Source organism: Antedon bifida, chromosome 8 (assembly GCF_963402885.1).
Source record: "Antedon bifida chromosome 8, ecAntBifi1.1, whole genome shotgun sequence".
Taxonomy (NCBI): domain Eukaryota; kingdom Metazoa; phylum Echinodermata; class Crinoidea; order Comatulida; family Antedonidae; genus Antedon; species Antedon bifida.
Window position 1 is genome coordinate 15,392,815 of NC_136233.1, and position 27,174 is coordinate 15,419,988.

Below are 27,174 nucleotides of genomic sequence, written 5' to 3' on the forward strand. Positions count from 1 at the left end.
AATTTTGGTTTACTTATATCCAAAATTTTGGCTTACTCGTAACCATCATGGGCTGGCTGCCTAGTAGTAGTAGTAGTAGTAGTAGTAGCCTAGCCTAGCCTAAGGCAGCAGGCCCGGCCCTAGCCTACTACAACTTAAGTCTAGGCCTAGCCTAGGCTAGTACTAGTAGGCCTAGGCCTAGTAGTTAACATCATACATACGCCCTAACCCCCCTAGAGCCTAGTAGTAGCTAACCTACCTAGTACTCTACTAGCTAGGCCTAAGTATTAGCAGTAGTAGTTATTGCATTAGTAGTATTATTGTATTGTAGTATTAGTTGTAGCTGTCCGGTGGTCCTTGGTCACTTGTCTAACTAGCTACGTCTAGGCTAGATCCCCTAGTAGGCCTAGGCTAGGCCTAGTACGTAGTATAGTTATTCTTCAACAGTCACACAATTCAGATTCTGCCGCTGATTGCTAGTGAACAGGAGGAGGGAGAGAAAGAGTTAGAAGAACTGAAATGAGCCGTGACGTATAATAAACATCATACAAAATAATAATATAACTAACGAATCCGTATAATATAATAATGTTGTATGTTATAAAGTAAGGTAAATGGGTTTAATAAATACAATTATATTATAATATAATGTATTTTATTAATAATATAATAGTAAATGTTCATAATATAATGCCAAAACCGAATAATATAATACAAAAAGTCAATAATTTGTTACATTTTTCACATAATATATTAGAAATAGATATAATATAATGCTAAAACCAAGTAATATAATGCAAAACGTATAATTCATTACAATACAATATATAATATAATAAAAAAATGATATAATAATATAATATTTTGAATACTTCAGACAGCTGAGGCTTGCCATAATTCTTTATGAAATTAGGAAGTTCTATTTTGTAAAGTTTCTATATTGTTTTGAGTACATTTTCTTTTTTTAACAATATTTTATATGTTATGCATGACTTGTAAATACAAAAACAGAAAACAAAAATTAGCTCATTTATTAGTTTGCTATAATTTATATTTCCTGTTACAATATTGCTCCAACTTAAAATATGTTTATTAGCAGAAAAACACAATCATTCAGTTAAATTGTTTCTATGCAGATTCTATTTCAACATTACATAGTTTAAGTCTTTTTCTACATGCTAAAATTTGATGAAGTAATTTAAAATTGAATTGGGAAACTGCTTATTGTTTACACCATTATTGCTCCGTAATTCAATTCTATTCCTAATTCTGTTTCCCATTTTGTTTGTTTGGGATAGAGGCTTTATAGTGAATAAGATGTCTATAAAATATACAGGAAAAAGATAGTATACTTACCATATGAAATACAGTAAAATGACTTTACTTAACATTCTGAACTAGTCATGGGCTAATATAGCTGTATGGCGTTCTTGTGAATTCCACTACTATTAGGTGGGGAATTTCCAACAATCACGTGATTTAGTAATAAGAAAATTACATTTCTGTAGACGTCTTTTGATTGGATGTCATATAATCATGAATATTTAAGTACTGTGTTTTTTTTTTAATTGACGTTTCAACGGAAACTGCAAGAATATCAGAGACAGGAAATGAGATAGAAACGAGATCACGTGTCAGTACACTTTTATAATAGCACACTTAACTTGGATATAATAAAACTGTACATGCAGCATGCTGGTATCAACTTGTACTAAATTACAAAATGTAAATTTACAGAGGCCTTATATGGTCGTATTAGCCTACAATTAGGTTACGAAAACCACAAATAACTATATAAAATACAGTTAAATGAACATAGGCTATACAGTATATGATGATAAACTGAGCCGAAATACTATGCTTTTACCAAGAAATAAGTTTTAAACTTAATGTCAGAAATTATATATTTTTTTACACATTACAGTATATAATTTGCTAGATTTGTTTGATTCGACCAGGCGGCATATCGAGCGCCATCCATTTCACCAGCAAATGTGTTGTCTTCTCGAAGGCAGTGGTTTTTGCCTCCAATATTGGATCCGCATTCAGGACATGTTGCTTCCTCCATAGCACCACCGCACCCACCAATTGCATATACGTGGCCTTTTGGGCACCTAAACCAAGAGCCGCTTTTTAGATCCATTGCCTTTACTATGTTAACCCGGTCTTCTTCGGATATTCCAGGAATACTGCCACAATTTTCTCGTATTTTTTCCAAGCAAGATTGTATGGTCTTTATTTCATCTTCTTTCAAAACGCCTACTTTGGTGAAAATTGTGTCAACCGTACCAATAGATTCTGTTACAGACTCTTCCCTAATTTCAGACGTTTGCCATCTACATTTAAGCACATTTAGTTCCATAAAGAAAGAAATACGTTGAAGTTCAGACGATATATCTTCTAAAAGTTGCTCACTAAACCTACTTCTTGGTTTGAGGATACATTTTTTTAAGGTTTTGAGGTCTTCTGTTATCTTTCTTGTTATTGTCTCGTATTGAGTACCGATACCAGAACATGCTCGGCTAATAAGTTCTAATCTCATAAGAAAATGTATTCTGTTCTTCATATTACCAACCTGCTCTAGTGTCTTTATTTTTTGGAGTTCAGTGCGTAGAGACTTCTGTGTCTCTATATCAGACAATTCTTCAATTTCTCTTCTCAAATTTTGTTGATCAGTAGAGGTTGTTTCTCGGTTTACTTTAGCTTTAACACGTTCTATATCTGTTTGAAGTTGTTTAATGATGTTTCCGTACCGCAGATTCCTTCTGATGGTAGTTTTGCACACTGGGCAATGTTTTGGTTGCACACTTTTGTGTTTTCCGTCTTCTTGATCCATCCATGTATCTAGTGCTTCTGATTCTATAACATGTCCACAGTCTTCTAACTCAATAAATCTTGCATCAGGTTCATCTTCGTTACCAAACAGTATAGTAGTTAACTCTTCTTTATCACAAATCAGACATTTTTTGGGACAAGGTTCGCCGCAAAGGCCAGCACAAACATGACCACATCGCTTAAGGGACTTCTTACATGGTTTATTGCATCTGTTTCGGTTGCAGAGTTCTCCACATTGCTTAGTACATTTATGATGTTCGCATTGCCATTCACACCGCATTCGACAAGGTGTACACTTTTCTCCACATTTTTTGGGACACTTGCTATGAACACATCGATTCTCACATGGTTTACTACAAGGTGGACAATTGCGAGTACATGGTTCTATACAGTTATGACCACATACCAATTCCCTGCCACATTTAGAATCACACTGTTTATGCAGACGGCCATTTTTACAACCTCCACAAGTTCCTTCACAGAGATGATCGCATTTCAAGAAGAATGCACATCGTGAAGAGCAGTCTAATGGATCAGTCACGTAACATTTGTATTCACCATTATGTCCACAAGGTAATGATTTATTTACAACCTCATGACACACAGCTGTGCATGGTTGGCCACATTTTTCTTTACATGCATGTTGGCATCGCAACATCTTTTGACAATCAGACAAACATACGACTGTACCCTTATTTTTAAAGCATGGTAGTGTTAGTGTATGTTGACAGGGTAAATGTCTCTCTATCTGAACATCACAGTTGTCTTTACATTTCTGATAACAATAAAGTTTACATGGATGTCCGAAAGCACATGTCATTCTGGAACAAGGCTCTAAACACTTGATATTCTTATGTTCGGGATCGTATGAGTGACATAGCTTCTTACAGACGTGTCCGCACTGCATTTTGTAACTACAAGGCTTTTTACAACCTCCCTCTGGACAATTTTCGAAATCTTTAGGTTCACGTATGTCGAGGCTTGCTTCTGGGTGGTTTTGGCAACACAATCGAATGGTGTCTCCAATCAGTTTCTTTTGTTTAAGGCCTTTGACAATCTTGCTCCAATTTTTGTCTTTGGCGGCTAGAAGCTTCATATTACCAATGCAGAAAAAACCTTTCTTCGCTCTCGATAAAGCAACACACATCCTATTTTTCTCTTTAAGAAATCCAATTTTACCTTCTTCATTGCTTCGAACAAGTGAAAGGAGAACGATTTCATTTTCTTCACCTTGATAATTATCAACAGTACAAACATGAATACCGTTGAACAACTTAGATGTCATTAGTTTCTTAAACTGAAATAGCTGACCTGTATAGGTTGTGAGGATTGTAATCTCTATTGGTTTGTAGCCTTGCTGAATCAAGTACTTAGAAAGGTTTACTAAGAACATCGCTTCATAGATGTTTGATTGGCTAAAAGCATCACTGAGAGCTGTTTCCTGATGATTATGTTCAATGAAAAACATGTTGTTTGATATTCCTTTAACATTTTCATACAACTTTACATTTTTGGCATCTTGAAGTCCATTGTAAAAATAGTTCTTCATAAGTGAAGATATCTCTGGTCGCATTCTATGTTGAATATCCAGCCTGTGACAACTCATGCCGTTTTTTACCATCCTCTCAAAAAGAGAAATCTCCAAATTAAACTTTTTGGCAAGATCATATACTGTTGGATTTGGTCTGAGTTGTTGGTGATCTCCTATAAGTATCAGATGTTCACACCCTTGAGTTATACTTGATACTATGTGAGCTTCTAGTACCTCAGCAGCTTCTTCTACAATAACAATCTTGGGTTGGATTCTTTGAATCATATTTCGGCATTTTGCAGCTCCAGTGGTCGTCATACCAACGACCTTAGCATCTTTCATCAGAAAAAGATTTTCCTCTAATGTGATTTCTTGAAGTTGTTTCCCTAACTCATTGTATTTATAATTATTCGCAAATAGTGTCTGACGTTCCTGGTTACAGTACTTTGATATCCATAATCGATATAAACGCCAACGACCATCCAGTCCAAGATTCCATATGTTATCCACTTTGGTAGCTTCGATATCTGTCATTTTGTCAGAACTTTGTAATTGCCTTTTAAGATATCGAGCTTCCTTCTTATTTTCAGTCAACTGGAAACCATACACAAAGGTCTGTCTTAAAGTATCGATTTCTTTTAAATTAAGAGTTTCATCATTAGCATCATCAGTATCAATTAATCTCTGTTCTGTTAGTAAATCTTGTTCTTCAGCAAAATTCATTTCTCTGTCGTCGTCTTCTTCTTTTACAGGCTCTTCATTAAGTTTGTTTGCAATATTTTGACAAGAATCAACAACTGTGTCGGTAACTATAGTCTCACCCAATCCTAACCAAGTCACCACTATGTTTTCATTGTTTATTCTATTCTGTGTCAATGATTTGTAATGATCACATGACATCCATGTTTCTAGGTACATTTCACAAAGAACACCTCTTGTTGTTAATTTGATTCTTTCCTCTGCTAGATCCATAACACCTCGTAATTCACGCATTTCATGTTCAATGTCCCTTTTTCTATCAAATATATATCTGGGTACTTCTTTTACCTCCCTTAACTTTTTTCGAAGCTGAGAGAGATTGTAGCTGTTTAAAATTTCACTTTTACTTCTGCCGCCAACTCGTACAATACCTGTTTGTACAAATGAGTGTATGCCTTCAAGAAATTGATCAAGCGCATGATTTGTGAAGCAGACTACAAATATAGGGCTATGTTTTACCCTATGATGAACAGCGTCAATTGTCCAGCATTCACTGTTGTAAAGTAGTGCTTGTACAATCTTCAATCCTATGTACGTTTTGCCAGTTCCAGGTGGTCCTTGGATGACTACAAACTCTTTCGTCAACGCATTTCTGAAGGCAGTAAATTGCGATTCATCGAGTTGAAGAGATTTAGCAGTTGGCCATGAATTACCGGCTAACCTTACAAGACATTTGGTAGTGTCATTTACCAATGGTGTAAGGTCATACGTCATAGTCATGTTGTGACGAAGGTATGATGGAGCTTCAACTTTGTGGTGGCCTTTGATAATGTAGCTTTTCATTGGCATGCTCGTTTCTGTAATTTCTTGCAAACTCTTCAGAACGTGCCGGTAAGCCTCAAAGAAGGACGATGTTTCAACCATGGTATAGCGACATTCGTTTAATTTCTCTAACTCTTCTTCGTTTTCTAATTTTAAATCTACAAAACCATTCTCAAGATCCTTTACATCTCTATTTGCAACAGTAGCAAAGTAAACTGATTTGAAATCGTCTGGAGACAGGCAGACAAGTGATCCATAGATCAGGCGTTTTGTGGATTGCCAGCGAACTCCCTTCAATCGCGACACATCAAAGTGTACTCGGTATAATACACAATCATGGGAACATACTGGATACTCGATGGTTACATCGTAATATATACGTATGCTAGTTATCCGCTTGTTTGAGTCATCTTTGGTATGCAGATACTCCTTAATGCCTTCTCGAAGTGGTCTCACCAAGTCCTCACGAATTAAACGGAAGTGGACATCTAGATAATGGTCTACGTCATCATAACTACCACCAAGTCTATTCTTCCGTAAGTAAGGTTTGTAGTCTGCAGTAAGATCGTTTATTGTAGGAAATATTGATATCTCCCGAAAGTTGTCTGGTGGTGGAGTTTCTCCATCGACATTGAACTTCTTTTTCCGTACAGCACCTTGAGTATTCTTAGACAGCTTTTTGAGTTCTTTGAAACTTTCCATGACATACTCATTAATTAACCCTTCTGCAAGTAAATCGTCAGTAGTCGCAGTAAGAAGCAGTATAGATGGTTTAACATCATCTATGGCGTCTGGGAGCCGGTGGATCATTGTCCGAATTACAGTAATGATATCCTGTATTTCGACTTCATATTGTATCTTGTCATTTCCATCATCTTTTAATGACATTATATGATGCTGCACATGATAGAAAAACTCGGAATTCTGAAGTTTGCCTAAAAATGAATTCAACGAAGCTTGTGCAGTAGTACACTCGCACGCACAAACAATGGCGCGTAAAATTAAGGCGCGAAGATCTCTACGAATTTCTCCCTTTTGGTTTAGAAGTTCTTGAAAACCAAAATTAGTTGATGAAAGCTGAATAAGTATTTCTTCTTTTTCTTTACTCAGAAGTTCTTGTAGACGTTTATAGCCTAAATGGAAACAAGAATGAATTGGTTAGTTTATCAATAAATAAATAAACAAATAATATGAAATATCAAAATTACATTAAATATTGGAAATAGTTCTGTAGCTTGATGATTAACATGCTTGCCTGACTATTTTCTCCATTTTCTAAGCCTTATAGACAATTAGTTTATAAGTATGATCATGACAGTATATCCATTCTGTAATTGGCGAGTTACTTGCTGATATGTGCTGACATTTTTTATTAAAGAATATAGTTAATGCCCATGTTAACAGTGCTTCCATGGTTAAATATTTTTTACTGACATCCATATTATAAAAAAAAAATTGAGATACTGTACTTCGAATAGATAAGTTCCCAAAATAACTAAAACAAATAACAATTTGTAAAAATGAGGAAATCTACCAAGTAATCAATGACGTCTCAAATGACGACAAAAATTAACTTGGCAACTCATCTTGATTTTAATTTATAAAGAATACAGTATAATGCACCTGTTGGTCTCAGTTCTTTGTTAGACCAATGACCTCTTTTTTTCGGAGGTTGTCCCTCTTTGAGATTATTTCCCTCTTGACTATGTGGTCTTTTCAGACTACCACTGCAACTGTAGCTTCGTCTAGGGTCACCAATATCTCTATTACGGCCGTCATTTCTTCTCTCTGCATCACAATGTTTGCTAAAAATAATTACCAACTACTACTGAAATGTCATCATTAATATTATAACCATACTAAATTAAGCTTTTTTATGACGGTTAAACTTTACATTTGTTTTGTATGTGTAGCTTATCATCACATCACTGTGATTCTAAAGCTTTGCCTATACTATCAAACTAGCTTTGAAAAAAAATGTTATCTACCCAAATATGGTACTGCTATGACACCATCGTGTCCATATATGGGCACAACACATTTTTTTTGTCATATAAAGTTTGATAGTGTAGACAGAGCTTAAGACATCAATTTTATTCAGTAGGTAAATGACTGAAAGTTTACCTTTCTGTTGATCTGTAGCTAGATTGTCTATCACTCTGTAACGAACTTCTGTGTTCACTTCGGCCACTGCGGTGCCGATTTTTGTTGTACTTATTACCGTGAGGAATTGCATGTCGGTCTACAACAACGTGTCTATAAAAACATGGTGCATCAAATAGATAGTTCTTATTTTCAAATTAAAACTGATGTATGCAATCAATGTGGATCACTGGCGGGACTATCAAAGATTAGTTTACTTTATAATGTAACCTCTGGACAAATTCTGAACGTAGTTAGCTTATCATAAACATAGAACTTAGGTGTTTATCATGTGAACAACAATCCCATTTCTCGACCCCATGTCACTTATTGGCTACACTCATGGCTGAAGCTAAATATACTACATGTTTTTCTCAGTAGATTTTCGTATTTAATATATTTACCTTTCTGTTGTTGGTCTATATGCATTGCACCTTGGTCTTTCCTGTGACGTGGTTCTATGTTCACCACGGTCATCGTTACGTTGGACACTGCGGTGTCGATGGTGGTAGCGTCTTTTACTTTCAGACATTTGGTAGATTCGAACACATGCCTGTGTAAAAACATAATTGAGGATTATCAAAATTGATTACAATCATTATGTGAAATACTATCCAGTAAAGTGAGTGCATGAACAAAATAGTTTGCCATTTTGTCTAGGATGAGTTTTGAGTTGACAAAAAAAGTTACAGTAAAATATATAAAAATGGTGACTTAATTAAATGAATTCTATTTATTTCCTTCATCTGGCTTTCACGTTATAGCTCTCGGCCCTGACTACATACACAAAAAAGATAGGCCTGCTTACCTACTGTGTTGCTTTTTTAGGCCTTTATCTGACTATCTATATAGGCTACGATCACTACATCAGTACAATAGTTTACCAGACACTGTACTCATGTATCTAGCCTTTTAACAAGAAATACATAACCCGATCCTTTCTTAGTTTAATTATCTAGACATTAAAGTGTGCCCGATATTAAATGTACTGTACCTGATATATTTTACGTTTAAAACAGTTTCCGTTTCATAGAAATGGAAATTCCCAAACAATCACGCATGCGTAAACATAATAATTGATACGGTTCAGTGAAAACAAGACCTCTGACGCAGTTATTACGTCATATATTATGGGGCGCCATAAGCAGCAAATGTGTATGTGTGTCAAACACAAGTTTTTGGCTGTAAAATGAATGTGTTCATTTAAAATTAAATATTGTAAATATACACATACATTTTATAGCCACGCATATACATTTTCTGCTTATGGCACCCCATAACAGAGACTGAGATCATATTATATAATCCTAACGGCATCGTATCATACACATCATTCTCAGTCAGGTGTTTTGACTTATGGTTGATTTTAATGGTGTGCAAGCTAAAATAGATCATTTCAAGTTGTTTAAAAAATCACAAGAAACTACTAAAGCCTTGTTTTATTTTGTTTTATTAAGAGTGTGAAAAACTAAATTAACTTAATCATATACTGTGCAGAGACTAGAGTATTCCCCAATTAGGAATTATATAAAATAAATACAGACATTAAGTTACAATTACAGAATGTATTGCAAAAGTACTTCAAGAACAAACAGTTCCAAAAAGCATCTAAAATAATATTGGAATGTAAAGCTATGTCTACACTATCAAACTTTATGTGACAAAAATGTGATGTGCTCATATATGGACATACTGTCATATCACTACATACATTTGGGCATATCACTACCATATTTGGGAAAATCACAATTAAGTCTTAAAAAAACATACATGAAATTAGCATGTATTATTTCCTTGTGTGTTTGCCTTTATAAATATTACCTGGCTGAGTACATTTGAATTATGGTGCATCATCATTACATATAATATAACAGAAATATATAAATTCATTTTTTAATTGTTGAAAGTGTTAAAACATACAATAATTCATAAATTATCTTTTAGTTAACATAATGGACTACTATGTGATGAAAATTGCAGCTCTGCTATTAAAATAATAATTATAAATACTAATAAATTGATTAAACTGAAAAAAATCTAAACTGTGTTAATATTTATGGATATTGCATCACAACTTAAACATTTTATTAATTGTTTAATCAATTATTAAAATATATATGAAATTTACCTATGCACCACTCACACTAGTAGTATGGGCCAAATGGCATTATAATGCACCTCTGTTATTACATACAGATACATTATAATTCTCATGCACCCCTCCCAATGGTCGTATGGGCCAAATAGTATTAATATACATTAAAAATGATATTATAAACATAAGTTTCTTAAACAATCTTATCTAAACTACTATTTTAAAAGCAAACTAACTTACATTACATTGCTATTATGACTAAATTATGTGTTAAACACATTCTACATTAAAAAAAACTGACATATTACATACATTGTGCTTTTTAGCCTCCCCATCCCTGACAGCACCCAATATAATGTTACTTAAAACTTACAAAAACTATTAATTTGTTTGAAAGTAAAACAACTTACATTGCTACAATAACATTGCCGATTAAGCTTGTGAGCACAATGCAAATAAATTGACCAATCACAAGCAATGTGTTATTCAAACTATCGCTTATCATTGGTCAACTCGCTTACGTCCTAGTGGGTACCAAGCTTTAACATAACTAAAGTATGTGTTATACACTCTACGAAAACTGACATAGTACATATGCTGTGCAACATTTATTATTTTGCAAATGTACTGTAAAACATAAGGACAAAACTAAATAAAGATAGTTTAACATTTTATAGATTAAAACTGAAAAATAAATAAAGCACACCAATTAAAAAGTGCATTTTCAGGTACACATATTTCATAAATTTATGGCGCAGCAGAGGCTAGATTGTCTTGTTTAAAGTCTAAAAGTATAATACATACTTTAAACAATGAAATACATGTCAATATTTTAATTTATAATGGGTGGCTGCTTCACTCAGAAAGCCCAGTACAACATGTCAGAATTAAATAAAATGACATTAAGTATGTCATCATATCTTCCAGGAATCACAAGTACTTTCAAAGTATTGAATTCTGGCATGACGATGTGTATTTCATTGTTTGAAGTACATATTATACTTTTCTACTAAAGTAAATGGACGTGTTTGTATTTAATCTACAACTTCTTTAAAAAGATAAAAGTGAAAAATGTCCTAAAATTATTATATACACACAAAAATTGTTCATCAATTAATCCTTTTGAATAAATTCATACATCAACAATATTTGTTTTATCATCATTAAAAAAATTATCACAAAAATATAACAACTCTTTTTATTTATCGATCACTACATATTTACAATGATTAAGAAAGTCTAGTCAAGGCAACATTTCATTTTTAAAGCATTTCTGTTATTTAAACTACAAAGAACAAGTTTTCAAGTATAGTAATACAGTAATGTAATTACAATTAGATCATAAAACAAGATGCATCTGAGATAGAAGTGAATTAATTTGTAAAACTCGTTGTTTTTTTAATAGTCTTTAATTAATTTTTCTTTGTTGGTCAATTTGTTCTATTCATTTCAACCTAATACTTGCCTAACAACCGAGACATAGGAACATTCCAAACTTTACTTTATTTTCTATTTTGTATTCGGATGTATCTAAAGATCTGTCTACACTATCAAACTTAATATGACAACAAAATTAATATGATACATTGTGCGAGAGGTTAAAAACAGACATGGCAAAGTATACACAATTTGACGGTCTGTACTTGGAAATGGAGTGGGTGGTAAAAATTCAAATTTTCATGTTGGCTTTGGCCCTGGTGTCCATATATGGACACAATGACATCATACCACTACCATATTTGGGCACATCACATTTTTGTTTGTCAAACTAGTTTGATAGTGCAGCGAGATTTAGTTTATACTACAAAATAAATTTCTTTTGAGTTGTAAAATGTTCTTCCCCCCCCCCCCCAAAAAAAGAGAGAATATATGGAAGCCATAAAAAAGGAACACAGAATGAAGGCAAGTTATTATTACAAGTACCTTACAAATTGTATTTAAAATTGTTCTGTTAAAACAGTACTGTAACTTATTTCTAGTATTAAAAAAAGTTACAATTATGATTACAATATGTCTAGACATAAATCTAACCTCAATAAATGAATTAGGTCAGTTGCAAATTGTAATATACATACTGTAATTAATGCAGCTTATTAGAAATAAAAAAACAGACAGTCAACAGATAGGAAAGTTCTTAAACTTTAAGATAAGTATGTTTACAGTACTTTACTGTATTTTCAAATTGTTTTTTAAATGTTAACTAGCTAAAGATTTGTCTTTTACATACTAAGAACATTATTCTATGAATAAACAATTTTTATAGCAAATTTCAATGTATGCAGAAATTTGACAATTGCAATCCTACATTTGTTTATAAGTAGCACATTTCATTTCTTTAATGAACATTTGATAACCAATTATAAAAATTAAGCTTTAAAATATATCATAGGGTAGATCTATGACAACAAGGAAACACTAGCAACACTAGCTAGCTAGCTACACTAGAGTGGCTTAAGGCTTTTTCTAAAGTATGGCATGTACAGTATACACGTTTGAATGAATACAGTGTTGTAGCCATGAGAATTAGTGAGTGAGGTGGTCGCAAAAAGAGGGAACAATCCCCAGTCCAGGCCACACAGTTGATTGAGTTATAAAGTGGTCAGGTTGAACCCTTACCAACCGTACTGGTGGCTATGGCCCTGGAATGCATACCTAAGCTCTGTCTACACTATCAAACTTTATGTGACAAAAAATCATATCACTACGATATTTGGTCATATCACTACCATTTTTGGGCACATCAAATTTTGTTGGTCAAACTAGTTTGATAGTGTATACAGAGCTTTAAGCATGCTCACATGGGTAATGGTACTATATTGCATTAATAAATGGGGGCTTATTTATTAACCAGTCATATACTTTTATATTGCTATGTAGTACTAAATGCATTTATTCTGCCTTCTTTTACGCAACACAATTAAGAATGTTAACCACAAGAACTGGAATGTATTCATCTTCCTATTCCAACATTTTGCATTTATAACTGTTGCATCTCAACGCCTCAATATTTAGTACTGCTACAGGCTATCATCATTTGTGCCCAGTAATATCTACTAGTTTGCTTCATGCAGTGATTGTGTCATGTCTGTACTGCAGAAATCACATGACCCTTAAGCCTTGTCTACAGTATCAAACTTTATGTGACAAAAAAAATGTGATGTGCCCATATATGGACATGATGATGTCACATCACTACCATATTTAAACACATCACTACCATATTTGGGCACACCACACTTTTGTCAAACTAGTTTGATAGGTGTAGACAGAGCCTTAATAAGACCGTCAACACAGCTTTTCACTTTTCTTCTCATGCTCTATAGATTCTGATGCGTTTTTCAATTGTTTATGCATAGAGGAATTGTTTGAGCTGTAAACAGGAATTTCGTTTGGTTTTGTTTGGCATTCTTTGTTGTTGAACTCTATTACTTTGTCCCAGCTCCCATCACTTTCTATACTTGGTGTTTTTGGTCCACTAAAATTATATTTAAAAACACAAACAAGAAAACATTTACTTAAACGGTAGTATATAAATTCTATATAAATCATACTGTCACACTATAGAAACAGTGCTCATATTCGGAACAATCGCGTCGAGCATAGCTAATTGGCGAAAGTTTCATATTTTTTTAGTTGTATGAAAAAAATGTCTCTGGCAGGATTCGAACCTGCGACCTCTCGCTTACAGGGCGAGTATCATACCACTAGACCACAGAGCCATATATGGTATTATCACAGATTTTTACCCCATAAGTTCTACATATTTATGTCAATCAAAAGATATCTTTTTTAAAGAACATACCATTATTAAAAAAATAAAATTCCATGCAAACTTTTACCAATTCTAAATAGCAGGTATTGTTGTTGGAAGCAGTGATATAAATAAAAAGGAAGATGTGAAAAAATTACTAATGGTAAGTATTGGAAAAGAAAAATCATGCACCACCACAATGTTACCACATCCAGTCAACTGTACCAATCTCAGGAAACTTTTTACCTCAATATGTCTGATTTTGCAGACAGTCAGGTCTTTTATTTATGCATTTTATAAAATATTAGAATTTAAGAATTTAGGATAATTAGGACTTTGATGAAGCATAAAAACTCTGGTTTGGGATAATTTTTTATTTTTAAGGAGTCTGGTTTTGTTTATCATCATGCAACCATTTTCATTTTATCAATAATGTTCATGCATTAATATTATTTTTGCAAACAATAGCAATATAGTAAAACTCCACCTTTGCCACCTCTATTAAATGGACACTTTCCTGTGAAACTAACAAGGGGAAATATATTTTTAAACACCATGGCCAATTTATATTCAGGGGACACTTTGTTTGGTCTCGAAGTGTCCCCTTATTATAGGTTCTACCATACTTAAATTTAAACAAGCGATTAATATGAAGTAGCTAAAACAGTACACAAACATAAGCACCACCTCATACTAACATGTTTCTTTACCTTGGGTCTGTGGAAATAGATGCTACAGTTTTCTCATTCTTTTCATTTGTATCATGTGTCGTTTGAGGGTCAGAGGTTGGCTCATGTGAACTTTGACCATTTGGGTAATGCTCACATTCAACAGGTTCATTCTCAGTTAGTGAGCAATGACCTTGTGAATTTTCAACTAATGATGAATGATCTTGAATTGAACTTTGACCCAATGAACTCTGATCCGCCTCGACACATGAGTGATAGTCGCCCTCTACCAAGCTCTCTTCGCTCGTCTGTGAAGAAGAGCGAGATGCTGATGTGTGCACACCACCATTCCTACACCAATGAAATTAGCCGTTAATAATACATGCATATTATTGGTTAGATGATTGGCAACAGAAAAATAAAATGTATTGAAATGAAGCGTAAAAACAATGATCTAAAAATGGCATCAATTACTACTGCAAACCCAACAAAAATAGTTAAAAATAATAATAATAATTTTATATTAAATCTGACTTGTATGGTCTTTGTTATACTCAAATGTATTAGTCATCTTTTGCTTTAAAGCAACCAATCAATAAACCCAAACGAGAAAAAAAACCTGCAGAAATACTAATGGCTTAGTCAATAATACAAGTATATTAATAATGTCTGTATCATCAATGCAAAGTGCCAATCTAATTTAATCAAATGTTAAGAAATGTTAACAGAAAACCCTGTCAGAATACGTACAACAACTGCGTTGAGAGTTCTTCCTCCCTAGCCTTGCTTTTACGTAGTTCTTGCTTCAGTTTTATAACTTCTTTCTCCTTCTGTACTAGGTCTTGTCGTAGGTTATATATAGTGTCTTCAAGGGAGTCACAAAGGGCCTAGAAAATTAAAAATATCAATTATATAAATCTCTATGCTGTATGTAGTATGTATACTGTATATATACTTAGACACAAAATAGAGGGCACACCAATACCATTTTATTTTCTTCAGGTCACATATGGCATAATCTTTTTTCTGTCCCTAATATCCTAATGTATGACGTGCACGTGGCATTTGCGAAGCGGATAACCTAACTCGTCCATAGTGACGAGTTCAAATCTAGTCTTTTTCTTCTTCCCTTCTGCAATTGTTGTGTCTCGCATATCTCTAAAACTTGCATACATAACATTTCGTAACTTTCTCAACATATTATCATTCATGTGAAGTTGTGTAGCATAACATTTTCATGACGTTTACAATTGCGCAACATGACTTACGCGCGATCAATAGTGATGTTGTACACTGAATCAAAAATCTGTTCTAGTAATGTATATTTTGTCATACTGTAATGAATAATCCATTGCATGAATCTATTCTAAATTCAAGATGGGCTTATCTCTCCTGAGATGGGCTTATAAACAAATCACTATCACATATTTGTTTCTTACCCTGCTTTCTTCTAAACTATCATGTGCTCCAGGTTGGTCGTCTAAGCAGAAAAATTCCCTTGTAAATTTGCTGGGGAAAAAAAAAAGATGTTTTAATGAGATAAGACTAATGTGTTATAAGATCTTCTTTGCCATGTGTGCTATTATCCCATTTTGTGGTTAATTCTGAAGGACATTGAACTTTAACCCCTGCTATTTTACCTTCCTGTAAAAGTGGATTTTAATCCTTTTGAACTTCAAACAGTGTGAAGTTGTTAAAGAGATTATTGATGATGTTTAATCATTTATTCTTCTGTTAGGGATCATATAAGGTACCATTGTCCATGTCTATGTGTGTAAAATTACCATATGGTTGCTCTTTTTTTGCATCTTCAACAATTGTAAACATAGCCACGAATAAAATAAGTTAGTTATGCTCAAGCATGTATATACATGTATATGAAACTCCATGTGTGTCAAAATATCTTTAAATTTAATCAATAATCCAATATAATATTAAGTCTAGAACCTAGTTGTGTTGTGGGTGGATATGCCCAGTGTATTTGTCAATAAAGTAGTCTGACTGAAATTGTGTGTGAAATATGACCCAAATTTTGATCATTTTCAGTCAGTAATTTAAATTTCTATATCAGAACAATATAAAAACAATGACCATAAGTTTTTATAATATTCCTTTACAGTATGGTGTCAAATTTCTTTTCTTTTTTTGTACAAAAATTTGATTCAATTTAATTTTTTTTTTTGCCATTGTAAAACATACAGTAGCCATGATTAAAATACTAAGAAAGAGAATCTAGACTATGTTGTGGGTGGATCTGCCCAGTTTATTTGCCAATAATAAAAAAAACAATGACCATATTTTAAGCTTTTATAACATTCCTTTGCAGTACAGTATGGTGTCAAATTTAATTTTTTTTTTTCATCAATTTACTTTTTGTTTTCTACTGCTATTGTAAATATATATATTGTATATATATTCTATAAAAATTGCTTTGCAATTATTAATTATTATAATAATAATAATAATAAAGTTTGCAGTATGTTAGACACAATGACTTTGCAGGTGGACTTTGACTATTAACCTGAAAAAGTGGGGCTGTGACAATGTACTGTAAGTCACATTATCACTCACATGATGCCTTAAGTTTACTTATTCCAAAAAGTAAACATTTAGCCAGCATAATGACAATATTACTTTATTTAACAAAGCTTTTTACAATAAGCATTGGAGTGAGGCAAGATAAAATCAGAATATTGTATGATGCAACAATCCTCACCCACGTGAATGTAATGTGGGAGGGGTGGGGGGCAGTGGGGAGGTGGATAACCTGTGAATTGTGCACAGGTGTGGATGGCACAAACATACTGCACAAGTGCACATTGTTTTAGAAAAATATAACAAATTATTATTATTATATAAAGAATTATGATATAAAATAATACAAAAAACAAACCATTGAAGGATATCTTTATGACTGGTAACATTGTTAATAAATGCTTGTAGGCCTAGCTGTCGGTCCTCAAGAAAATTAGGATCGTAATTGTCACCGAACCACCTCTTAGGAGGCAACGCCAACCGGAAGGTTGGAAAAAACCTCTTCAACTGAAAATAAAAAAACATAATTCTTAAATATTATTTTATTTATTTATGTATTTATGCACATGTGGTCAAGGATTACCAATGGTTAAATAAATCACTGTCCTATCAGATAGGTGGTAATCCCCCTGATACACTGTACAGGGCTATTTTGACAAACAGTTCACCAGGGTAACTCGTCCCGAATAATGAACTGGGTTCTTTAAAGTGCACACTGACATGACAAACTATGTACACGGGACCTACAGTATGGTTTATAGTCCTTTTCCGAAAAGATTTTATTTAACAGGGATATAAATTAGCTACAATAGAGAAGTACTGTAGGGGTGGATGTCAAAAAGATACAGTAAGGGTGAATGGGCCAAAACTAAAGTATTATATGTACAGTACTTTCATGTACTGTAGTGTACCCTTCTTGAATGGGTGTTATGTTGAAATTAGGCTCAGGGTGGAAGTCCACCTTTACTACAAAGGTCATGACTATAGTTTAAGAACTACACTGTACTTAACCAAAACACAAACATACAGTACTCAGGCCTTGTCTTTTGAAAATTAAAGGTGTGCTACAAATTGCACTCCTCAATACATTCAGGGGTGCTGTAGGTGTGCTGTTTGTATTTTGGTGTGTAGAAATTTAAGCGTGTTGTCCTCAAGGGCAGTTTAGGAGTGTGTTAGGTGAGTGATCACACTTGCTCGCCTTAAAAGACAAGGCCTGAGTACTGTAACATCATGAGTTCATCATATGCTACAATAAACTCACTCAATACCAATGTCATACTGTAACTGAACTTTACCCTTTGAGAAAAACCAAATAGCCATCTTACCACAAGACAGAAAGTTAATGAATACAGTTATTAATGATTTATCTAAGATACAGCATCAATATGTTATGCAAATTTCTACTATAGAGATAATTAGTTTTAGTTATCAGAAAATGTCACCATGTGTTAGTGCCATACAGTGTTCAGACTGTGTTGTTTTATCAGAATATAATATTTTGACCAACAACAGTAATGTATACAGTACCATAAGACCGGGCTATACAATTCAGTAAGGTTGGAGGCCTACTATAAAGCACTTGTGTTAGATTAGATACAAAATTAATGTTACAATTCTAACCTAAAATCATACAATTTTATTTAATCAATTTGAATATCATAAATTTAAAATAAAAGTTACTGTACCTTTGTGTTTAATCGGACAAAATCTGTGTATCTTCGGAAGACAAACCAATTTTCAGTTGGAGATTTTCTTACATGGATTTTAAATACCTGTAAATATGGAAATATACAGTAGTACAAATAAGAAATAATAGTTAATGAATTATATTATTTGATGACTGTACAGTACTGTCATTTGGCCAACACACACCCTCTCATTTTTTTTGTCAAATAAAGTTGCATTGTGTAGACAGAGCTTAAGGTAAAGAATAGTAAGAAAAACAAAATGACAGATCAAAGTCATCCAACCATGGACCTATATGTCCATGATCCAACCATCAAAAAGTTACAATATAATTCATTTGGTTTAGTACGAATTTTAAATTAATTTTTGTCCCCGGTTATTTTTATACTGTATCTTCATGTTATATGCTTATATACAGAATGAACTATTATTATTGTCTAGTATTGTATTGTATTTGCTCTGAGGGTCCCTAATGATCAGCTTCGGCTGGGTGGACTCACCCTAGTTAAATATCGTTGAAGTGAAATAAAATTCCATTTGAGCTAAAGATATTCTCTATGATTTGAGTCACATACATTTTGCACTAGCATTCCAGGTTTTGTGCTGTGAAATCGGTAATTTACGCAACTCACTTTCAACTACACTGTATCACTACACATTCTTTTCTATTTTTAATAAACCAATGTATTGTTGTACCATAACCTCACTATCAACATCCTATTGAAATATGCCTTGAACTTGAACACAAAATAACATTTTCTAAACAAAATGTAAGTTACTCAAAGACTGTCAATTGGGCCAAGGTTACTAATAGATAATGGTTATTGTGATGACATGGAATCCTGCTTTAACATCACAAAAGAGAGATTATTGATGAAGTATCAACTTTACTAATTCCCTTCAATAAATAATGAAAGTCTGTTGTCAAGCTGTTTATTTCAAGCCTGTACAAAATCAATACAGTATGTACTGTACAGTACAGTAATAATACTAATACAGTTTTTTTTTATCCCAATACATTTAGCCCATAAATTTATACTACTGTATACAGTACAATATTATAATTAATATTATCAATATTTTACCATTTACAGTGTTACTACTGTACCGTATGCTACAGTATGTTTTTTTTCCTCAAAGACGGGATACTTTTATAGGGCTGAAGGAGGGTTGAGTATGTTTTAGAAATTTAAATTTTATACAATTACAGTATGTTTACAAAAGAGGTACTTTTAGGGCTGAAGGTGGGGTTGTACTTTAGGATGAAATTCTAAATTGGTTGTGATTTGTATCATGTTGAATGTTGGCACATCTAATCAAAGTCTCAAAGCCACTGAGTAAATGGTATACAAGTATGTCATCAATAAATAAATGTGTAATTGTCAATTGAATACAGTAGGACAGTGTCCTCATTAATTTTTGAATAAGTAACCACAAACAAAGTACCTGCAACAAAATGAGTTCCTGTCAACAATGTTTACAGAATCTCAAAATATAAAAGAATGGTTTATTCAAAAATACAAAGTGCAGGTACTATCTTTGATCTACACATTGGTATTACTAAAAACATTCTATTAAGTCAATTATTGCCCAGATTTTTTAAAATGTTCTTTGTACAAATTTCTGCCCAAGGAAAAATTATGTACAGTAGTACTGCATGAATGACAAACACTGTATTATTATTACTTGGACTGTATTAAGCTCTGTCTACACTATCAAAACTAGGTTGACAAAAAAAGTTGTGATGTGCCCAATGGTAGTGATATTCCCAAATGTGGTAGTGATATGACATCATCATGTCCATATACTGTACAGTATGTATGGGCACATCACATTTTTGTCACATAAACTTTGATAGTGTAGACAGAGCTTTATAGAAACCATTGAATTGTTACTGTACATAAACAGTTAAAGCAAGTTTTTGAAATTCTATGAAAACTTACATTACCGCATCTTAGTTATAAATAGCCAATGTTGTTTATGACATTATAAGTTAAGGAAGTTAATAATATCAAATTCAAGGGGGAATTTACTAATATTACAGCTTTGAGAAAGCCATAAAACTAAAGAAGGAAGTTTAAATTCTAAACATTAGCTTAGACTGTAATTATGTGGCTTAACATTTTACTGTAGTAACTACTGAAGTAATTTAAATAATTTCTCTACTCTAACGATAAATACAGTGATTGCCCTCTAAAGCTCTATCTACACTATCAAACTAGTTTGACAAAAAAAAGTGTGATGTGCCCAAATATGGTAGTGATATGCCCAAATATGGTAATGATATGACATCATCATGTCCATATATGGGCACATCACATAACGTTTCATAGTGTAGACAGAGCTATAAGTTGAAAAACATGTGAATCAATGAATCACATGTACAGTAGGTAATACAAAAGGCAATTAAGCATGGCATCATATTCATTGACCTGTGAGATGTCTGAAAGTGACTTTGAGAAATGGAGTACTAAAAAGGGTATTAAGAAACAATACTTCGATCAAACTTTAATAATTCCAATGTTCAAAATAACAAAAAAAAATGTGTTTAATCCCATTAACTTCAAAATGTGATAATTCAGGGAGAAATAGAATAGAACTATAGTATTGAAAGCCATTCAGTAAGGAGGACACTGAACTGTATAGTTTGAACAAACACAATAAACTTGTTTGAGTACAAGTATAATATTTGTTTACAACTTGTTGATTAACCTTCAGTAGTGCACAACATCACACCTGGTTTACTTCCAAACAACATTATATGTGATTACTCAACCATTTTTCTCTCTTTTTAACAACGTTAAATGTATTTACTCAACCATTTTAAAACATTTTTCTGTCTTTTAAACAACGTTAAATGTGTTTACTCAACCATTTTAAAACATTTTTCTCTTTTTAACAACGTTAAATGTGTTTACTCAACCATTTTTCTCTCTTTTATAATGTACTACAATGTACAACATAAATTGTACAAATTCCAAATCTATTTGAAATTCTATTTTATTGATTCTGAAAAGGAATTCGTCATGGTTGAATGCTTACCGTGAATCTTGCTCTTTGCTCCATCACTTCGTACCCCACGATGGGTACATAAAGATCTTCGATTGAAAGTGATGACACATCCGTTTGTGAACCACATGAATTGGCACGCTCTCTTTCAATTTTGATGTCATCATCTGACAAGGTATCTTCCTCACCATTAAGTAAAGAGCTACTTCGTACCGGCTCCGTGTAAAACTCCTCCGAGTAAGACTCCTTATCTAAATCTATATCCATGAGAGAAGCGGGCGACATCGAGCGCGGTACTAAATGTGATGAATCGAAACTACCCACCACAGTGTCTACAACCGATTCCATTGTCTTCTGATAATTGCTTCTTACTTCATTTAAATATCTAAACAGGAAGAAATTGATGAAATGTATGTTGAAATATACAAAGCTAGACAATAGGTACTTTCTGTATTTATTTTATTTCAACAATATTTTACTAGTGTGGTCCATCCAGCCGAAGCTGATCATTAGGGACCCTTACAAAAATACAACATGACGAGACATACACTGTATGCAACAATTAAAAATTAAATAAATAGAATTAACAAAAGATTAACAAAACCTATAAAGTAAAAGTTTATAACCAAATTAAATCAATAAAACACATTAGTACTTCTATTACAATTTATGGATACTTACAGTTCAAATGTACAGGCAAACTCAGCCATTTTAAGGAACAGGTATCGACAGTGGAAAAAGGAGTTCACTTATAAACCGTTACATTAAATTGTATATATTTATAGTATTTGTATTGGAACAGGATTGGATGGATTTAAAACAAAAAAATCTGAATGCCCTAATGATTTTCAACAATTGTTCATTATGGGTCACTTGCTAATTATTGTTTTTGTTTGATCCACCTTGACCTTAGAGAGTCTGTACACACAGTCCAGTTTAAAATAAACCAAGGATTAACAAACATACATTATAAAACAGATTTTTTATTTATTTAATGGTTTTTTTGTGTGCATAAATAAAATGTTTTTTTGTAGCTTTTATTAATGTCAACAAGATGACAAAAAAGAGTAGAAAAAGCGAAACTTGATAGATTGAAAATGTCTATTGTACGACGTTCTTTTTAACCTAAATAAAGCCTAGACTAGGCCTAACTAATAATAATACTACTACCTAGTTACTACTTTAGTAGGCTAGCGATCCGGCTAGCATAAGACTAAGCGTAGCCTAGCCTAGCCTCTAGCCTAGCGAGGACTGGTCCTAGAACGGATACTATTATAATGCTATATAGGCCTAGTAGTCTACCTGGTTAGTAAATTCTCGGCCAGAGGATGAGTCGAGTGAAGCCTACTTAATGATTCGTTCATTCAAGAAGGCCTCTAGTCTAGGCCTAGGCCTAGTCTAACTAGCCTAGGCCTAGAGCCTAGGCCTAGCATACTACTACCAATTCATAGTAATAATCATAATAACTTTTATATAAAAGCAATCGTCTTACTTATAGTGTGTCCTTTTAGTTTAGTAGGCCTCTTGCTATCATATTTAGGCTAGTTCTTTTGAAAAAACGTAACATACGAACGACGAAGCATACAGTCAGTCTTTTGTTTATGTTGCCGCAACAAAAAATTCCGCGTGAGAAAAAATCATCAATGTTTTTGGCGATCTATAGATGGCGGTATGATAAATTTGTATAAGTAATTACTTATCAAACTAAAAATGTTGGATTGATATTAATGGACGTATTAGAAATAAGACTGAATTTGAACAAAAAACTCTATACTCGTTAAGTATGCGTATTGAATTTAAAGTTTTCAAAGAATGCGTATTTCAATACAATATACAAACAAAAAAACAATTGTCAATTAGTACGATTTAAAACATTTTGTTTATTATAACTATTATAATCAATATAATATTCATCTATATTTTTCTTGTGCAAACTATAAATGTCGATTTTGCATGCAAAGAGTAGTATTACATTAAATCTATTAGACCATAAAATACTAGGGGAAAAGTAACGGAGGAAAAATAGATCATGAATGTGTATGATCAGGGAAGGGAATAGGGCCTACTCTTTCCTGGGCATGATCAATCTTTTTTCTGTGGTCCTTTTCAGGATGAGCCCCTGATTACTTGCTTGGGCCTGAAAGACTTTTATCCATGAAACGTCTCTTAATAAAGCACAACCACCATTTGCTAGGCTTGTCTGTTGCGGGATCAATCACTTTCTCGACGAGGCGAAGACCAGTCTCTTGACGGATTTGTGTCAAATACTGTCGCAGTGTATCTATAATACAAATTCATAGCATCAAATTATAAACGTGATATATACTGTAAAAATGTAACCGTATATCTCTAACCATACCTTGATCACCTCTAGCCGGTTTTTGATAAAGGGCATTCAGCGGGAATCTAGCATCTCCAGGTAAGTCAAAATTCTCAATTGCAAGTGTCTGCATTTCTTTCAACGCGTTGTTTTTGGAAGAAATCTAAAAATAAAACGGCGCAAATTAAATAAAATAGTATACGGACATTCACAAACTATATAGGCCATTGTTTTGTTTAGTAAACCAATTAAAATGTTAAGCACATGTAAAGCGTTTATGGTAAATTACAAAAAAAAATCGTGTTCTGCTTAGGCGACCCTTCCCGCTAAATACGAAAATTACAATGCAAAATGATATATTATTATGAGATATTATGAGAGCACAGTTTCTTTACTTTGCACCCCTATTTGAAAATCATGGATCCGATTCCTACTGTACTATTCATAGGATAGAGGTTGTTTAGGAGGAGAGTTATTTCCAAGATAATATCAAGATCAATGAAACGTCGAGATTTTAGTTAGTCACTCACTCTTTGTAATCTTTTCAAACACTCAGTAATGTACAGCGTGATGTAGATGAGGACTCTGTCTGCTGAACTCTGTGAAGAAAACAATAAACGCTTCGGTAACACAATACACTTAGCAAAGACACTTACTGTACAGAATAGTTAAAAGAACTGACAAAATATAGAACCATATTTAATGAGGGTGATCCATCCAGCAATTGCTGACCATTAGGGACCCTCAGAGGTTCACAAGACAAACATATACACAAGATGCTCTACATAAACAAAGTCTTATTACAAGTCTCTGGGAGTAGAGTTGTAATGTTGTCTTTAGATAAAATCCTGACATGTGACGGGACTCGAACCCAGGACCCTTGGAGTGGTAGCACATGAATCCGGCGCAATATGTAACACAACGGCCCACCCTCTTTTAAGGGCACGCATTGCTTTATGGAGGTGAGGTGTTCCCTACCATTTCAGGCAAAAATTGAATTAGAACAAGTAGGCCTATTTGTATACGTATTTACATTGGACCATAATAAACCGATCAAGACATGAGCTATGCGATTGTTAAAATGTATTGTCTCATGAAAATAATAGGTTAATAAAATCAGACTTTGAATAGACCATTTAGCAGTTTTAAGTGAATAACTATATTATGAGAATAAATAATAAAATGGCATATTCAACAAAAACAGGGGGACAATCTTTAATATAAACTGTGACAAAACTAAAGAAAAGTTATTTTACTTGCCTTAATTTCATATTGCTTAAAGAAGACATTCGACTTAAAATATTGCAAAGTTTCGTCTATGATATCGAGTGATCCATCTATATAAAAAGAGTTCATCATATAAAAATATCATTTAATTCCAAATTTGTATAATACCTATGCATTATTCAAGAGGAAACATAAGGTAAAGCTCTGTCTACACTATCAAACTAGTTTGCCAAAAAAAGTGGGATGTGCCCAAATATGGTATTGGTGATGACATCATCATGTCCATATATGGGTACATCACATTTTTTGTCACATAAAGTTTGATAGTGTAGACAGAGCTTAATGTTGAAAAATTGTCAACTTACCGCCTGGTGGAGCCGGACCTTTGAATTTGGTGTTTAATGGCAGCAGAGCCATTTTGGCAATGTCCCTTTGAGACGTTAACGACGAATGATAAGCCTGTAAGTTAGATCGTTTTAAAAAGCCTTTAAATGGGTTATTTGAAGGGTTACCAAGATTATCTTCCATCGTGCGGTTTGGAACTAACGTTCTGTCTAAACTATCGTATATGGAAACGATGACGTCATATCACTACCATATTTGGGGACATTACACTTTTTTTTGGTCAACTAGTTTGATAGTGTAAACAGAGCTTAAGAACAAGAACAATGTTTTTGTGAAAACCGAAACTGAAACTACTATGAACAAAGATATATCATAACTGTAAATTAACATTTATTAATATTTTCGAAAATTAATTACTACTATAACTATTAGTAGAGGTTTTTATAATAAGATAATTAGGACCTCCAAAATATCAAAATCTGAGCGCCCTCTCACTGCTGCCAGTTCTGAGTTGACTTTAAAGATTTCCGATTTGGCGTATGTACACGGAAGGACGAGATCAAAACAAAATTGTAGTTTCAATTTGATTTAGCAATATTTAAAGTTAAAACCCAAAAATATTATTATTCAAAATGATGATGTAGAGACCATTAAATATGGTATTTAAGGTCCGGGCGAAATGTGACATAAATTGGAATACAGGTGGTGATAATATGCAAATTTGTAGGGCCTAATGTCAGTCTACTATTACAAAGCCACCTGGGAATAGGTATGTCGCTATTTGAATGGTGATGTAGGAAAATATCCATTCATGTAGTATACAAACAAAATAATATAAAATAATACGTTATTATTTGTTAACATGGTGTCCTGCCGAGGGGCCTTTTACTATAGGCCATATCTATAATACATAATAAGAAATAATCTAAAAAACAAGCCTTTAGTTTAAAGAACTTTCCTAATAATAATAATAAACTTACCGGCATTGTAACTAGGTCTTTAATAAACGTCAAAAACGACGAATATTATAAAAGCAAAAACAGCAAAACTCATACACCGTGACTTCCGCAATCTGCAAAACAGCTTCCAACAACTGCGCATGACTAGGAAATACTGTACATCCTTATATGCTAATAATTTGAATGACATTGTTCTTTTACTTATTATTTGTTTAGTTTGGTGTAGCTGCTGTAATATATAAAACCGATATTCCTTCTTTTTCTTTGAATGTTTCCCATTAGTATTATAAATTCGTTCCCTTGTTTCTGTTTTGGCTATTTCAGCCCAATTGTTTTTATAATGGATATATTCTTATTTTAGTATCTATATAATATAAGGCAAACGCAAAAAGTTTGTCCTCTATGCACGCCGCGGTACAACCTCTGATTGGTATGAAGTTTGCACTCAACATCAATCTCCAACGGAGATGGTCATGGTCTATATTATAAAACGTTCGTAAACCAAATATTTATTAATTATGACTTATTAAATAATTTAAAAATTACCTCTGGATTATTAAATTACCCTAAA

At 33.2% G+C, this 27,174-nt stretch overlaps 4 protein-coding genes and 1 non-coding gene across 5 annotated transcripts; all 5 read right to left on the reverse strand.

Annotated features, from left to right (window-relative positions):
- Window positions 1-985: 985 nt before the first annotated feature.
- On the reverse strand, window positions 986-6,950 carry LOC144849986 (NFX1-type zinc finger-containing protein 1-like). The gene has a single exon (XM_078707134.1). It carries the CDS (start codon window positions 6,752-6,754, stop codon window positions 1,898-1,900), a length of 4,857 nt encoding a protein of 1,618 aa, XP_078563260.1. The 5' UTR covers window positions 6,755-6,950; the 3' UTR covers window positions 986-1,897.
- Window positions 6,951-7,448: 498 nt separating this feature from the next.
- Window positions 7,449-8,700, reverse strand: LOC144850433 (uncharacterized). The gene is made up of 3 exons (XM_078707710.1): window positions 8,413-8,700; window positions 7,991-8,122; window positions 7,449-7,671 (listed from the first exon to the last, which is right to left on the reverse strand). Exons 1-3 carry the CDS (start codon window positions 8,538-8,540, stop codon window positions 7,449-7,451), a joined length of 483 nt encoding a protein of 160 aa, XP_078563836.1. The 5' UTR covers window positions 8,541-8,700.
- Window positions 8,701-13,244: 4,544 nt separating this feature from the next.
- Window positions 13,245-23,436, reverse strand: LOC144850918 (uncharacterized). The gene is made up of 8 exons (XM_078708433.1): window positions 23,245-23,436; window positions 21,786-22,137; window positions 18,743-18,829; window positions 17,416-17,564; window positions 15,962-16,031; window positions 15,273-15,409; window positions 14,565-14,873; window positions 13,245-13,578 (listed from the first exon to the last, which is right to left on the reverse strand). The coding sequence occupies exons 2-8, from the start codon at window positions 22,098-22,100 to the stop codon at window positions 13,389-13,391; spliced, it is 1,257 nt and encodes a 418-aa protein (XP_078564559.1). The 5' UTR covers window positions 22,101-22,137; window positions 23,245-23,436; the 3' UTR covers window positions 13,245-13,388.
- Trnat-ugu (transfer RNA threonine (anticodon UGU)) lies at window positions 13,751-13,822 on the reverse strand. Its single transcript has one exon. It is a non-coding gene; the product is annotated as a tRNA-Thr (tRNA).
- A 98-nt stretch (window positions 23,437-23,534) lies between the features above and the next one.
- On the reverse strand, window positions 23,535-26,760 carry LOC144850030 (actin-related protein 2/3 complex subunit 3-like). The gene is made up of 6 exons (XM_078707194.1): window positions 26,625-26,760; window positions 25,665-25,758; window positions 25,333-25,409; window positions 24,603-24,671; window positions 24,112-24,235; window positions 23,535-24,033 (listed from the first exon to the last, which is right to left on the reverse strand). Exons 1-6 carry the CDS (start codon window positions 26,628-26,630, stop codon window positions 23,876-23,878), a joined length of 528 nt encoding a protein of 175 aa, XP_078563320.1. The 5' UTR covers window positions 26,631-26,760; the 3' UTR covers window positions 23,535-23,875.
- Between the last annotated feature and the right edge of the window lie 414 nt (window positions 26,761-27,174).

Coding starts and splice junctions, on each gene's coding strand:
- LOC144850030 (XM_078707194.1), bottom strand. Junction 24,236..24,602: donor GTTTGAAAAGATTACAAAGA/GTGAGTGACTAA, acceptor TTTTATTTTTAG/ATTTCTTCCAAAAACAACGC. Junction 24,034..24,111: donor ACCGGCTAGAGGTGATCAAG/GTATGGTTAGAG, acceptor TTTGTATTATAG/ATACACTGCGACAGTATTTG.
- LOC144849986 (XM_078707134.1), bottom strand. CDS start 6,754: ATGTCATTAAAAGATGATGGAAATGACAAGATACAATATGAAGTCGAA.
- LOC144850433 (XM_078707710.1), bottom strand. CDS start 8,540: ATGTCTGAAAGTAAAAGACGCTACCACCATCGACACCGCAGTGTCCAA. Junction 8,123..8,412: donor TATAGACCAACAACAGAAAG/GTAAATATATTA, acceptor ATGTTTTTATAG/ACACGTTGTTGTAGACCGAC. Junction 7,672..7,990: donor AGCTACAGATCAACAGAAAG/GTAAACTTTCAG, acceptor AATTATTTTTAG/CAAACATTGTGATGCAGAGA.
- LOC144850918 (XM_078708433.1), bottom strand. CDS start 22,100: ATGGAATCGGTTGTAGACACTGTGGTGGGTAGTTTCGATTCATCACAT. Junction 16,032..17,415: donor CATAAAGATATCCTTCAATG/GTTTGTTTTTTG, acceptor TTTTTTCCCCAG/CAAATTTACAAGGGAATTTT. Junction 14,874..15,272: donor GAACTCTCAACGCAGTTGTT/GTACGTATTCTG, acceptor TCATTGGTGTAG/GAATGGTGGTGTGCACACAT.